Source organism: Acyrthosiphon pisum, chromosome A1 (genome assembly GCF_005508785.2).
Source record: "Acyrthosiphon pisum isolate AL4f chromosome A1, pea_aphid_22Mar2018_4r6ur, whole genome shotgun sequence".
Lineage (NCBI taxonomy): Eukaryota > Metazoa > Arthropoda > Insecta > Hemiptera > Aphididae > Acyrthosiphon > Acyrthosiphon pisum.
The window spans coordinates 91,890,147-91,905,786 of NC_042494.1; the positions used below are offsets into that span (position 1 = coordinate 91,890,147).

Consider the following 15,640-nt stretch of genomic DNA (forward strand, 5'->3'; position numbering starts at 1 on the left):
TGTATGGAGTATGGTTATATACAGGGGCGGACTTACCATTTTTCCGCCCCTAGGCATTACAACACTATCGCCCCGTTCATTGGCGTGCTCCCATGGAGTGGGTCGGGGGGGAGGTAATGTTTCATGAAATAAACTATAAAAATTGGATGAAATCTATAAGATTTCTGAGCAGTATGCACTATGCAGGAGACTGGCGACACTGCCAGCGTCGCGCGTTGTCGCAATGTTTATTATTATTATTTACTTTATCAAGATATCTGATTTCCAGAATTAATTCCAGTATTCTAAGAATGCCGAGTGCAGGGTGAGGCGTGTCAATCCAGTTAATAACAAATAATTTTATTTACTTGCTATATACTTACCTATATACTTTTCAAGAAAAATAAGTACCTTCATTTTTGAAATATTTCAAAATCATAAATATAATTTTGAACATTTAAGCGCATTGTATACCTATTAAACAACAACAATATCTATATTTTATTTTATCGTTATAATAATTTTTAGGTTTTTTGAATGACAGCATATATTTTTGAATTTATCTGAGAATATTGAGAGATAAAATATATCGAATTACAAACATTAGTTTATATTAGTTTTAACTCATACGTATTTATCTTATTTTAATTATATAAAGCGATATATAGTCCTTTGGAATAATATTTTCACGTTTTACTTTTTTAAGTACTTAAAATTGGCAAATTACAAACAATATTCGTAACATTCGTAACATTAATTTGAATATTAAATGGCAATATTTCAATGGAACCAATAGAACCTCTATATTGTAATACTATACTTACCATTTCAAAATGATATCCAGAATTAGTAGCACTTATAATTAAATTTAAAACTATAGTTATAAAGACTTTATAAAGACAGTTAAAATACCTACCATAACACTCAATACATTTTAGAACCAGACATAGGTATTGTTGTACTTATAAATCACAAATTATTGTACCCAAGAGATGGACATTACCTTAAACTTATCATTATTTAACAATAGACCTATTGAACAAGAACATAATATTGTAGTAAAGCTGTCTTATGTTTAAATTTCCGATAGGTAGTCAAAAACAGTTAATTTCATAAAGTCAGCAAACAAAGATAGTTGACAGTGTTTTAGAACATCTTAAAATGTTTTTTTTACAAACAGTGAGAACAGAAGTGGGAATAAATTTATGAACGTCAATAACAGTTAGTATATTTATAATACACTTAATATACATAAACATACCTAAAATATAAGCAGTGCAATTGGTATAGGTACAGACCCTAAAATACAAATTTTGTTTAGGCACAACTGATCCATGCCCAATAAAACATTGGACTATGCCGTTCTAGTTATATAGATAAATAATTCATTATATCACATTATAAAAGAAGTAGGTACTTTATTAGATAACTAATATTTTTCGTGCTTTTAAAATTTTTCCAAACAATTCAATATTCAATTTCTAATAATGTAATAACTATTAGGTATTACATTTAAAATTTACTAATATATAATAAGTAATAACTAATAATTAATACGATGAGTACATGGCAAGTACAATAATATACAATATGCAGAATAGGTACGTCATAAATATAAAGGTAGGTAGGTACATATTTTTATTGGAATTCTAAAGATCCCATTATGATTGACCTTGTAGTTGTAGAATTATTACCAAATATGTTGTAACTGCTCCTGTTAACTAACAATGAATACATCAGGTTATATATATATATATCTCATTAATATCTTAATAATTTTTAGCCAATCAAACATAGCTTAAACTGTAATGTACCTATACATATTTTGACATTTAATTAATACATTTTAGTATTTAACTACAATATCCTATTCTAAGTTCATAAAATAAAAACCACTAACTAAGATAGGTACCTAATACTAATACATTTATATTTTACATCGCTTATTTAATGTTTGCATATAACATTTTTTTAATATGTTATTATAAAACATCAATTTCCAGTAGGTACCTGTATGGTACCTATTAAAACAAAACAAATAATTCCATCTTGTACGCGCAGGAGCATACCTACTCGCGAGGATATGTCCATATATTCTATTATACCTACGTGTTTTTTTAATTTATTTATTATGGTATAGTGTATTAATTGTTCATTTAAAGACATGTTAAGAGGAGTAAGGACGTCTCACTTACATCTATTTTTCCATCACAGAGGGGAAATAGTGCTAACAGCAGTTTCTCCACCGGTCTTCGATACCACGGGGAAAAAAAGGTCAATTCATTCTAAATATTAAAGCCAACAATACAAAATTGGTTCTGCAAAACTCAAATTTGGTGTGTTGACGACTGAGACAACACACACGGGCGTATATTGATTCCACCGATTAAGTATAGGCTGCTGCAGTTGCAGTTTAAAATATCTACACATCGATTCCGCTAGCTATTGTTTCCGCTTGATACTGATGTTCATACAAAAAAATAAATAAAATAAAAACTTAAAATATTATAGGTAACTATAAGAAATAGAAAAAATTAAATTTTTAGAGTACATTTTTATTATTTTATTACTTATAGGTAAATTTAACTATATGTAAGAAAATATATTAAAAAACGTTAATGATTTTTGAAATATTAATGAGTAAATCATCATTCATGATAAAAAAATATCAACCTGTAGGTATATTAATATTTAATATTTCAAAAAAAAAGCCATTTCAAATAAATACACATAACACATGTATTACAATACGAATTATAAATTCAGAAATAGTAATACAATAAGAAATTCAGTAAAAAAATACACAGAAATAGAAATTTTATGAATGACAAAATGTTTGATTATACCTACAAAAAACAAAGTAAATTACATTTAATAACCCCCACATAATATTTAAAATATTTTTGTTTTCTACAATCTATATTACATTTTTTCAAGACATTAGTTCATTTAACTGATCTTTGAATGGTTTGACTATATTTTAATATATAAAAGTAGAGATAGGACTCTTTTAGGAACTTCTATTCACCGGTATTCAGTGAATTACATTTTCTAAAAAAAATATTAATTTTTATTATTTTGTATCATTATACTTTTTAAGTTTTGTTGTATATTTTAAAAATGTAAGACTGTGGAATCAATAGGAACTAAATTATTAATAGTATCCAGTGGAACAAATATGTAGATAGGTAATATAAACAGAAGCCAATGGAATCAATATAAAACTTTTATAACTTTTATTAGGTAGTTTGAGCGGAATCAATAAATCCTCAACTATATTCGGTAAATACTAAATTAGGCCCCCCCAAAAAAGGTCACAATATAATATATACTATATATCGAGTATAGATACTACGTAAATTGCGTCCCGGGATATTATATTTATTTCCTGTTGGCGAAAATATTTATCTACAATGTAGATAATAATAATATGCTCATTAATAATATATCTAATAATATGGTAGCAGCCATCAGTGGCGCACGCAGTGTGAATGAGGAAGGGAGTGGAAAGGGAATTTTCTCCGAGGTCTTGGATAATATTCACGAATTTTACAAATATATGTAATAATATTATTATCTTGACCCCCCTCTCCCGAAAAAATGCCGTTTGTGCCACTAGCAGCCAGCAGGAATTTACTCGTTTTCAGTGTACAATAATCATACAAAAATATAGACCCATCCTCAACATACATACATGGGTATCTATACAGGTACACATCCTATTAATTATACAATATAAATTAAAATAAAATATTGTTAACTCAGTTGATAGTTGTAGATAAACAATGAATTATGTTAGTCCACGGTGGTTGTAATCTATACTTCCTTATCTTGTGACTTGTTTGATACTTTAATCACCAACGAACACAATCACATTGACTATTTACTATTTAGTATTTTGGAATTTGAACGTGACTAATGGTTTTGACATTTATGAATTGTTTTCGTTTACCAATCTAAATATTTAAATAGGTACACCGTACACGTTTATTTGAAATTAGATGGTTAAGAAGAATTCATTTTTACTTTATAATTATAAACGATATAAATTATTATACATTATATTCAGACACATATTTATTATGGAACCCAGAGATCCAATAGGATCCGGGCAGCCAGGCCCCACATTTTAGAAATTTTTTTGGGGCTTCTTATGAGTTGTAAGATACTGATATGTGTGTAGATTGCCAATATGGCTATATGAACGTTATAATTAACACATTTTCGTATATACTCACTGTAATAACTAATTGTTTATCTATAATAAACATACTGTAAATACTGAATTCTGGTGTGTTGGCGGCTAACTGTTGAGCGTAAGTTTCTATCTGCAAAAAAGTATATTTCTGTATTAAAATATAAAAATATTTAAAATTACCTAAACAATTTCTACAAACTTGTTACATAGTAAAATAATTAAATAATTAAACGTATTGCGTATAAATAATATTTTAATTTCAATAAAATGTAGGTACCCGCACGTAATTTTCGTAATAATATTATGTTTAATTTAAATTAGGTTTATGTCATAATATGAGTAATATGACATATGTATACAAAATAGGTATCAAATATATTATAAGTACATTATTATCTAAAATAATCTTTTACTTTATAGCTTATAGTAGGTATATTTATTGATTTTCTTATAGTAATTTGTGAATAGGTCGTTAAAAATTGTATTAAGTACCTATATTTCTAGTTTCTACACGACAGTTATTTTTATATTGTTTAACATATTATTATAATGTTAATCTTCAAATAGAAATTTTTAAATACCACATAGGTAGTAAATATTTATTGTACCAATATTAAATTCTGTGGACTGAACTATGTACAAATAAACAAAAATGAAAATGATATAATCGCTCACTAGGTCAAAGACAAAACCTCTAAATATACTTATCTATCCTTAATCTATATTCTATATATTAACCAGCATGCATCGTCCTTTTTCATGCTAAATTTATTAACCTATAACTATTATTTTTTTTATCCTAGAGCAATCATCAGACCTAGTTTATCAGTAAAATATTTTACTAATAAGATTATTGTCAATTATTTGAAAACAAATTGTACATCCTTAAAATTTCTTGAAATGTATCAAATCAATTTAAATTTAAAAAACATATATTTATAGATTTATAAATTTATATTATGATGAAAGTAATAATTAGTAGTACCTAGTAAGTTTCTATACAACAGTAAGATACTATATAGGTACCTATACACTAACACTATACACGTACAAACTATTTCTTTATCGAAAAAACATTAATATATTACGATAGAACTTAACTCGAACTTAAACAACGGCTAGTCGACCAAAGAAAAGTATGTATTAGTTACATTATGGGGTATGGCTTGATAATACTATCATACCGTCATTTTTCATTTATTTTAACATAATATTATAACATTAGTATGTAATATGTATAATAAATTATTATGTGATACATAAAATAACTATTTTAAAGGTTTTAATATTTAGATTTTGTAATAAAACTTTATTATATTATAATATTTATATAATTATATACGATATGCTATATACATATTATAAAAATAATTATTTTTAATAGAATTTATTATAGCTAGGTACGTGTAGTCGTGTAGATCATATTATTTCCTTCAATCTTTTTAAATATAATTAATCTATAATATAAAATAATATAATAATGTAATCTACACAATTTTTACATAATTCTTACCTTTTTTATATCAAATAAATCGATTTTAGTATCGAGATAGCTTCCAAGCAATATTTGTGTTTTAGCAGCCTTCACATAAAAAAAAAAATCATTGCTTACTATATTGTCTCTTGTCAGAAATAATTTTTAACGTTAAAATGAGAAGTATTTTTATATTAATGTATTTACCTCTTCTCCTAGTAGAGCACACGGGTAGATCATCAAAACCACTCGAAGAATATGAATAATGAACCATAAAGTGCATTCTAATATGTAACGCAATATATCAATATCCTCGTTGAGTATAGTCAATGATAACATATATGGTGTTAACATCAAATGTAGTAATCCACAAACGAAGAAAACGAATAATCGGAATTTAAATAAGTTGTTGACCCTGGATACAATTTGTGTGATTGACCAATGCACATCCGACCAATATTTCAGCATTGCAAGCAAGTTTACTTTTTCCAATACTGAGGGTATATCCAATAAAACACATAAAAAAATGTTTGCATTGGTTAATATTCACAACAGTGATTTCTGTAAATAATTTATTTGTTTATAATATAGTTTTGACAATATGTATGTTTTTTTTTTCAAAGTTTGTTCATTCTGTGGTTATTAATATTTAAAAGATAACATACATGGCGAGCAAAGCGATTAAACATTGTTCTAACACGTCTTTATCATAGGGTTTAGCCGTTTAAGACTTTACTATACTATTGTCGCCTATATAGCTACGTGCAAAAAGGGCATATGGCCTAGAATTTTTTTTTAGAAACACATCACGGATCATATTTTGATGTCATGCGGTCGGGTTCTTACCGCTGATGAACATCATGTTCTGCGGCGGGACGTCCGAAGACGGGATTTTGGTGGTGTCAGCGGTTCCATACTCGTGCAAGCCGAAATCGCGGCGACGGCCCGCGCTTCCGGCCCGCATCCGACAGTTGAGCTCGCGGTAACACTGCCACAGTCCGAAAACGGTGATGGCGAACTGCATGTTGCCGGTGAGCAGAGCGTAATGGCCCCAAACGTAGACGGCCCCGAACGTCCAGGGCCTAGGGCCCGTGTACCGGCGCACGTCCAGCGACAGGGCGGCGGCCAGCAGCGCGTACAGCACCCAATAGCACGCGTCCACGACACGGCGGCCGGCCGGAACCGCGGAGCCGAACAGCTGGTGCACCACGGCCGCATGTTCTGCGTACACGCGGACGTGTTGTCGGCGGTACGCGGCCGCGCTCCAGTAAACCGCCGTGGATGCGACGAACAGCAGACCCATGTTCGTGTCCCGGATCACGTGGATCTGAAACGTGCCGCTCTCGTGCCGCTTGTACGCGCTCAGCCGTTCGGACGTCAGTACCGAGCACAGGTACGCGTACGCCGAATAAACGGTCACTGCGTACACGACCGATAGACGGGACGACGGCGGCGGCGGACAACCGGTCAACGAGAACGTCCCTAACCCGGTCAACCGCCACAGGGCGATCAGCGCTTTGGACGCGTGGAACATCTAACGTTTTATTAGATTTGAGTAAATATTTTAACTATATATATAGGTATTAGGTAGGAACATGGTAGAAGTCTTAAATACGAAATGGTCCTAACCAGAAACTCAACTAAAAACCTGCCAAGCGGAAGACCTCACCAGCGGTAGTTAGATAGGGTGAGGAAAGATGGCTCAAAAATATGTCAATGGATACGGATAATGCAATAGCCGACATAGATTGAGAAACTTGGTGGAAGCGTGCGAAAGGCCTCAAATTACTTGTATAGCACAAAGAAAAAAAATGGAACGTATTTTACTTAAATGATATACGGAAGTTACTCATTGGTAGTCTATTAGTCAATGTTAGTTATATAAAGTTAGGTATTATAAATTTTGGCATCGTTATTATTGTATTTCTATAAAACAAAGGTATATTACACGATTTCCATACTAGGCTACCTACATATGATGTATATATGGGTACTGTCAGACATATCTATTACTGGCTCGTATTACGATGATTTATTTTATTGTCAATCGACTACAATAAAATATGCGTGAAACATAAACGGGAAACATAATAATTTATTATAAGTATACGAGTGACACGATAATAGTGTAACGTTACTATACATATTAGTACATTAGTATGAATTGTTTTTATAGGTATATATTATAATATGGTATATGAACGCGACACCATGTAATCTATACAGCAAACACAATTTATACTTATACTTACGCAATTTTATATTACACTTAGGTATACACTACACTTATACAATATACAGTTATATAGGTACCTATATGGCTATATAGCTTATATCATGGTTATAATAATATGCTTATGTGTAAATCCGATCGTGGTGAATTGACAATTGACATCGTGCATTCGTGTCGTCGTATAATATTATATTGCTATTGATTTTTCTAGTCGGAGTTTTGGAATTGAATTAAGATCACCAAATACGTAAGCGCGGTTCCGATAATCTGAAATTTGTATTATAACATTCAAATATAGTCTTAGTTAGTTGCGTAGGTACACAGATATTTTCGATATTCAATGGGAGGGGTCACATTAAAAAAACTTATATAAAAACCAAAATATTATTTTAATTTTATTAATTTTGATAAATCTATATAGGTACATAATATGGTAAAAAAAATAACAAGGGGGCGGGGTTTTACCACCCAAGCTCTCCTCTCACAGTGTGTACGGCACTGGTCTTAGTAATAATACATATGGTACGATACAGAATAAAAAGTGTTTGTAACGAGGGCATTTTACATTTACATAATATACACAATGTAAATGTTAAAATAATATGAGAAATATCGAAAAGATACTCAACAATATCCTTTAAGAGTTAAAATTATTTGTATTAAGAAAATTGAGTGTTGTCCATATAGATATAATATAGTTAAAAGTAAGATTAATTGTATATTATATATAATGCCTAAATAAAAATTGTTGGTTTACTATGAAAAAAAATCTCCCACTGTATACAATCTGTGACATCTTCGACTAGAAGTTTTTTGAGAGGGATCAAAATCTAAAAATTGGATGTCCATAAAAATTAATGTATATAAATTATTCATTTCACTATAAAAATTAGACAATTATAAGTCTACAAACAGTTGTTTATTAAATAAACCTAAATACGGCATGAAAATGTATAGGTAATTTTACCGTTGTAATGGTGGATCGATGTAAATTTACAATTCCGCAAGCTGAAAAATCGATTGCATACTTTTGCAATTGAAGAACGAATATCTCCAACTAAAAAATACAAAACAAGTCTATGTATAATAAATTATACCTATAACTATATGTTTGGCTAATAACTGCACGTTCATCCAACTGATAATATTTGAAAATTTTTATTTATTGTTGCATACTTACATATAGATTTACAATGTTGTAAATTTATCGTAATATTTAAAACAAATTACGTTAAAATTATTGTAATAATTGTATGAGGTACCAACAGGCCCAGATTATAGTGAGGCCAGGGGGGGGGGGGCATGTATGTGGTCCCACAACAGATATCGAACAATAGTGGGCCCCTAGCGCTATAGTACGTTTTCTATAATTTAATAATATCAAAAAAGTTAGGAAAGAAGAGTGAGTGCGTGTTAAATTCCCGGTTTCTAAACGTATTTTAATACAATACATTCTAGTTCAATGAACAATATTACAGTAAACACAGATAATAAGTAAATCGGTACCTATAATTATCAACAATCGTAACTATATTATGTACTGGTAACCAACGGATGGACGAACACTACAGGGATTTTTATTTAAAAATTATTTAAGTATAATTTTTTTTTATCTCTTAAGTTAATTATATTTGTTTGTGGGTTTAGGCTATTATAGGTACTAATATTTTTATAATGTTTATGGGCCCCTAAAATTGTTTGGCCCAGGGCCCAGAATTATCTTAATCCGGACTAGTGTATAGGTAGGTACTATCGAAATTATTAATCACACATTTATAATATTATTATATAGGATTAAATAAATTTGAACAAAAGAGAAGTGAACTCATATTTTCAGCTTTTAACACAGAATACCTACCATAACCATTAATACTTTTTACAACTATAATATTAGCACAATTAATTATAATTTGTACTATCAATATTCATCTTAATAAATACCTGTTTCATATCACCTGGTTCTATATCAATAGTTAGATATTTACATATGATCACAGCAGTTTTTTCACCCTGTGTAATACATAACACACTATAAATTACAATCAATTAAGTAGGTATTTATTATTAACTTTTGTAGTAGCGTACGAAGTGGGTAATACGATTAATAATAAATGACTCAAGTGGGTCAGCACCCAGAGAACTTGGATCAGAATGAATTTAATATCTGTAGAACCATAAATCACCGGGTAAAATAAATTTATGATTATAAAATACGGGGTCACAATTAGTTGCACGCAATTGCAAAACAGCTGCAGAAATAATTGCCATCCAAATTTATCATTGACTATTTTTATACTATTACAAAGACTCCAGTGAAGATCTTGTAATTTGGCGATTGAAATATTTTTCATATCTATAAATAACAAAAAATAAAATATTTAATATATATTGTGGTAATGTTCATTCGTCTAATCTAGTTATACGATTAAAAATACTTAAAATATAACAAATTCTTGTCGAATATTATAAAGTATTGATTTTACAATTTACGCCATTTATTAGATAACGAATTTAGTTTTTTGTACCTATTTTAACTCGTTTATACCTAAACTTGGATCAACATAATTATATAATAGATACCATTAATTATTAAATACCATTGATATCATCAAACTAATAACGAGAATGTCCTTGGAGTCTGAGACACATAACAAATACAAATGTTTGAAAATTGATTAAGTAATTATAATATAAAATGTTTATTATTATTTTACCCAATGTGTTTATCTTTTATTTAAAAGTCAAAATTAAATTGTCTGGTTTTTTTATCGTTATTTTATGAAATATGTATTTATGTATTTATGTATATCTACCTAATAAGTAATAAATATTAAATATTAATTATTAATTATTATATAGCCTAATAGCCTTTATTGCTCTATGTCTACTCTAACGATCACCCAACTAATCACCAACGTCGAATATACATCACACATCACACTATAATAGCATACGTATACAATTTATTTTAGTTAGCCATACATTTTCCCCCCTATACTTCCTACAATCCTACCACCCAATCACTTTACCTTTACTTTATATGCCTAGCGTATCCTCAGTTTTTATTTTTATACTTCCAATCGTCCAATCAATTTGTCTTCACTATTCCTCAGTTTCAATGTTTACGCTAACTATAGTTGGATATGGATATTCAATATTATACATTATTCATCACAAAAAATCGACTTTATATAATATACGGGTTTTTAATAAGGAAAATGTAGTTTATCTCTGTTAACCTTCCTGGCTTTTTCAATGCGCTGTTTTAGTTATAATATTATGTACGAATATACCCACTCGCTTACTGTTACAGTGTTATACGTCTGCCAGACTCTACCTATACATTAAACTACCGATATATTTTCAACACCAATCGGTATATATTAAAACCTATCAGTTAAATTACAAACGTCAATCACGTGTCATGCACCGAAGAGGTTGATAACCTATGAAAATATTAAAATAAACTTTCACGCTTTCTATAACCTGCGGTATATAATCCGACGATATATTGAGGAAGCCATATGTCATACGTATAATATGTATAAATTGGCTTACGTAATAATAAACAAATATAAAATATTACATACATTATAAATATAATATCATTGTCAATATTCGTGTGGTTATCATAATTTATATTATTAATATAGACACTAAAAAGTTATTTGTGGTGCTGTGTGATGCGGTCCGTACACTCGACTGCGGAAAATATGCTCTGAGTGTACGTGTCGGCCGGTGTTCCTAGCTCTCGGATGGGTGACCACTCGGGATCTTTAAAAAATCTTAGTGCTATCTAATTTCTATAAATCCTATAAGGGCAAGGCAGCTGTGACTCGACGAATAGGTAGAAGTAGAACATTAAGTAGGTACCTATAGGTAACGAGTTCCTATATGGATTTGTTTTATCATACAACGTCTGCGAAATACTTTGTACACCAGTAAATTTCAAGTTGTACATTATAATAGGTATCAAAATTAATATCTTTTAAAATATGTTTCTAATTATCTATGGTAGACATTATTACCTTAGATATTATTTTTTGCTCAAATATATTGTGGCTAAATCTGTTTCATCTAAAAAATGTCGATATCGAAAAATAAAACATCATACTTGGGTATCTGTGCGACTGTGCTAGGTGTTGTCGTGTCGACAACGCACAAGATGCCGATTTCAGAAACTTATATACCTATACTCTGTCTCAAAATAGAATAGAACGTTCTGCGCACATTTTTCCTCTTCCACTGGTCACTAATACAGTAATACCTATGCCGATACAAGGGAGATGCGCGCCGCTGGACAGAAACAGGTCGCCGAACGGTTTATTCTACTTTGAGACATACCATAGCCAAGTGTTAAACCAGTGGTTTTCAACCTGTGCGTCGCGGCTCCCAGGGGCGTCGTCGGTTATTATCAAATGAGCCGCGTTCGAAAATTAAAAAAAAATTGTAATAGGTAATTTATAGTTTTTGTTGTCTATAGCCGTATATTTGATTTCAAAATCAAAAGGAGCCGTGGACCCAAAAAGGTTGAAAACCACTGTGTTAAACAATAAAAATAAAAGAACATTGTTGCTCGTTATTAGTCATTATTGCATAAAACCAGCGCCGGCGGGAGGTATTGCGGGGCCCGGGGCAGATTTTTTTCATGGGCCCTAGACATTTTTTTTTGCAAGTTCTATTACTTATAGGTACCTACTTGTATGAAATTTTTTTCAACTTTACATAACTAACCTATAATTTTTTTTTCGTGTACTCAATTAAACAATGTATTAAGCGTTCACTCTTCAATATGTATTTATTTCTTAAAACAGTTAAAACATAAAACTACAAAAAAAAAGTGCACGCGAGCAGTGTTGAATTTATCTAAATAAATAAATAATTTAGTCAACTTTATCTTTATCTAGATAAAATTATATTTATCTCGGCTCAACACAGCACGCGGGGTCCGCGATCTACCGCAGTAATATACTGCTCGCATAATCACACAAACGTATCAATAACGACGCATTGCCGTGTCCAGCTAGTATTTAATAAAGAAAATAAATAAATATTTTAAACTTACCAATGTAGGTAAATACATGCAGTTGCTGGTGCCCGGCTGGTAACTGGTATACAGTTTACCTATTATAGTAATATTGTAAATTGATACACGTGGCGTAGTGGCGAATTCCAGTCGTGGAATGAAACACAGATACCGACGATAATAATTATTTAGAAATAATATTTGTTGCAAAGTAGTGAGCGATTTCCAAGAAATAATGATAATTGATAAATGCGTATATAATCGCACCAGACGTGCATCGAGAATAAATTTGATTCGTTATCGTACGTCTATTTTCTATACTCAATACCGCCTAATAGTGTATTCGTCTCTAATACTCCAATAACATAAACTATATTATAACCAGGATAAGAAAAATACACAGTTTAATGGAATTGATGTGCACATAACCAACTAAATTGTTTCAGCGGATTATTTTGGACGTCGCCGTCGCACGTCAGCATTATAATTTATTTTTATTTTTTATTACCTATATGAAAAACCCACAGGCCACAAGCCGAAACTGAAGACGGCCAGCCGAGACTTGTATTATGAACTTAAAAAACAAAATTATGAGCTTACAAATTATCAAATACCATACAAGGCGCGGGGCCCCAAAATGGCGGGGCCCAGGGCAGATGGCCCTTCTGCCCTGCCCTTCCGCCGGCGCTGCATAAAACTATTAAAGTATAGGAATGGAGTGAGGTGTTGAAGAAAGAGTTGATTTAGCTACGATATGTATGCATCACTATCATAGACGCAAATAGGGAGGGATGAGGCTTTAGAGTCTAAGCTCACCCCAAAAAAAATTGCAATAACTCCCCCCCACCAAACATTTCCTAAATTGTTTTTAGTTTCTTCAATATTATTATAGTAGGGTTTCAGCCACCACCAGCCAAATCTCAAACCCTATTTGCGCCTATGATCACTATGTAGGTACTCTCAAAGGCTAACTTTTTTGTTAAGTGGACTTAAACTTGATCTATACCTTTATTGAAGTATAATTTGTCTCTAAAATATCTATAAATCTTTAGTATAATTGGCATTAGAGGATGCAAGCATGCTCCACATGCAGGTTTATTGGTACAATGTAAATACAAAGGGGGAGTTACCCTCATTTCAGTAGGTACCAACTACCAAGTTCAACATAGTAAAAATAAATTAACAATTCTTGAAAAACTTGTATTTCATTTATTTTATTAAATTAAACAAAACACAGATACCTACCCCAAGTAAGTATACTTATGACTTATCTATATTATAATATTATTAAATCTGTCAATTTTGGCAATTAGGTAGGTACTATATGGCCATATAAAAGAAAAAAAATTATTTTTGTATCTAATGGCTAATATTATACTCACTTTAGGCATAGTTATGTTCTACAAAATAGTTAGGTACCTACTAATCATCATAAATATTGTTATTATACTTGTACCGTATTGGCGGTCAGCCATGGCCACCGGATTATTGGACACGACGACCGTGGTTTGACCGCTGAACGTCCACACCTGTTGTGGAGGTCGATAGCCACGGCCACGGTGGCTGTGGTCGAACGTCGCCGCCGCGCCCGCCTGGAAGCCCGCGAGCTTGCACTCGATCGCCGCGTTGATATCCTCGAACCGGCGCCCGATGTTCCAAGCGATCTGCGCGTACATGAGCATGGTGGCCAGGTCGATGAACATGTACACGTAACACACACCGTACAACCAGGTGGCCGGGCTGAGCGTGTTCCACAAGTAACCGTCGACAGCGAACAGAGCCGCGTGGAACGTGACCAGAGCCAGCGTGTACCTCGCCACCGGCTGGCTGGTGGACACCCGGAGCACGGCGTCCGCGTAGTTCAGGTGTCGCTCGATGTCCTGCAGCATGACGTGCCGGCCCGCGGAGCACGTGATCGCCAGCCCGCACACCAAGCACTGGAGCGTCACCTGGAGCGCGGTGACGATGGCCGAGGACGTGTTCTGTATGCGCAACGACCGACCCGTCGCGGACGCTCGCGCGTCCTCCATTACGGCCCACACCCCGCCGGTCACACACGCGACCAACACGGCTAAGTTGAACGCGTACCACCAGACGCTGAACGCGTAGTACGACTGTGGCTGCACGCTGCCGTCGACGGCTGATTTCCTCCGCAGTGTCACCGGTGCGATGAACATGCATTGCCACACTTTCAGCAGGACCTTTGAAAAATGGTACATGACGCCGTTTGTTCGTTTGTTCGTTCGTTCGTTCAGCATTCACCGTAATAAAAAAATAATACCTATATAATGTATTCAATGAGATGCTGCTGACAACAACAAACTTCGATTATACTCCTATATATACCAAATGGCAAATACCTAGGACCTAGGTCGTAGATCGGTGCAATAATTAACAGTGTTGGTTTTTGGAATTGTTTCTGGTGGCAGGGGGGGAAGGGTTCCAATATGAAATTATCGAGAATATTATCATACAATAAAACAAATATTACCTATATTATATTTACCTATTATTCATCTTTTATAAAAATAATTTTAATTAACTTGCACTTTATAGTTAACGAAAAATATAGACTTTTTTACTTAGGTATACATGCATCTGTTTATCTATGTCTTACTCAATCTATTCAACATAAAAATATTAATTTACTCAGAACCTATGGGGATTATAACCCCTCTGGATCCCCCCTCCACTCGCAAAACCATCACTGAGATTTAGTATAGAGTCTAT

The 15,640-nt window shown here is 32.3% G+C and overlaps 2 protein-coding genes across 3 annotated transcripts; both read right to left on the reverse strand.

The window, feature by feature from the left end:
• Window positions 1–1,541: 1,541 nt before the first annotated feature.
• LOC107883663 (gustatory receptor for sugar taste 43a-like) lies at window positions 1,542–10,274 on the reverse strand. 2 transcript variants are annotated; one of them, XM_029487773.1, is made up of 8 exons: window positions 9,954–10,274; window positions 9,826–9,894; window positions 8,852–8,941; window positions 6,498–8,151; window positions 5,859–6,145; window positions 5,691–5,759; window positions 4,218–4,307; window positions 1,542–1,700 (listed from the first exon to the last, which is right to left on the reverse strand). In XM_029487773.1, the coding sequence occupies exons 4-8, from the start codon at window positions 7,183–7,185 to the stop codon at window positions 1,641–1,643; spliced, it is 1,194 nt and encodes a 397-aa protein (XP_029343633.1). In that variant the 5' UTR covers window positions 7,186–8,151; window positions 8,852–8,941; window positions 9,826–9,894; window positions 9,954–10,274; the 3' UTR covers window positions 1,542–1,640. The 2 variants fall into 2 exon arrangements, with proteins under 2 accessions (XP_029343633.1, XP_016659625.1); XM_016804136.2 differs by having other exon boundaries at window positions 9,826–10,274.
• On the reverse strand, window positions 9,784–15,129 carry LOC100570455. The gene is made up of 3 exons (XM_029486286.1): window positions 14,361–15,129; window positions 9,954–10,237; window positions 9,784–9,894 (listed from the first exon to the last, which is right to left on the reverse strand). The coding sequence occupies exons 1-3, from the start codon at window positions 15,127–15,129 to the stop codon at window positions 9,784–9,786; spliced, it is 1,164 nt and encodes a 387-aa protein (XP_029342146.1).
• Between the last annotated feature and the right edge of the window lie 511 nt (window positions 15,130–15,640).

What these genes read in the sequence shown, in the direction of transcription:
- LOC107883663 (XM_029487773.1), bottom strand. Translation starts at nt 7,185, where the DNA reads ATGTTCCACGCGTCCAAAGCGCTGATCGCCCTGTGGCGGTTGACCGGG. An exon ending in GTGCTCTACTAGGAGAAGAG is followed by an intron (nt 5,760 to 5,858) that starts GTAAATACATTA and finishes TTTTATGTGAAG; the next exon opens with GCTGCTAAAACACAAATATT. An exon ending in ATTTATTTGATATAAAAAAG is followed by an intron (nt 4,308 to 5,690) that starts GTAAGAATTATG and finishes ACTTTTTTGCAG; the next exon opens with ATAGAAACTTACGCTCAACA.
- LOC100570455 (XM_029486286.1), bottom strand. Translation starts at nt 15,129, where the DNA reads ATGTACCATTTTTCAAAGGTCCTGCTGAAAGTGTGGCAATGCATGTTC. An exon ending in TGACCGCCAATACGGTACAA is followed by an intron (nt 10,238 to 14,360) that starts GTATAATAACAA and finishes TGTTATTTATAG; the next exon opens with ATATGAAAAATATTTCAATC. An exon ending in CTTCGTACGCTACTACAAAA is followed by an intron (nt 9,895 to 9,953) that starts GTTAATAATAAA and finishes TGTATTACACAG; the next exon opens with GGTGAAAAAACTGCTGTGAT.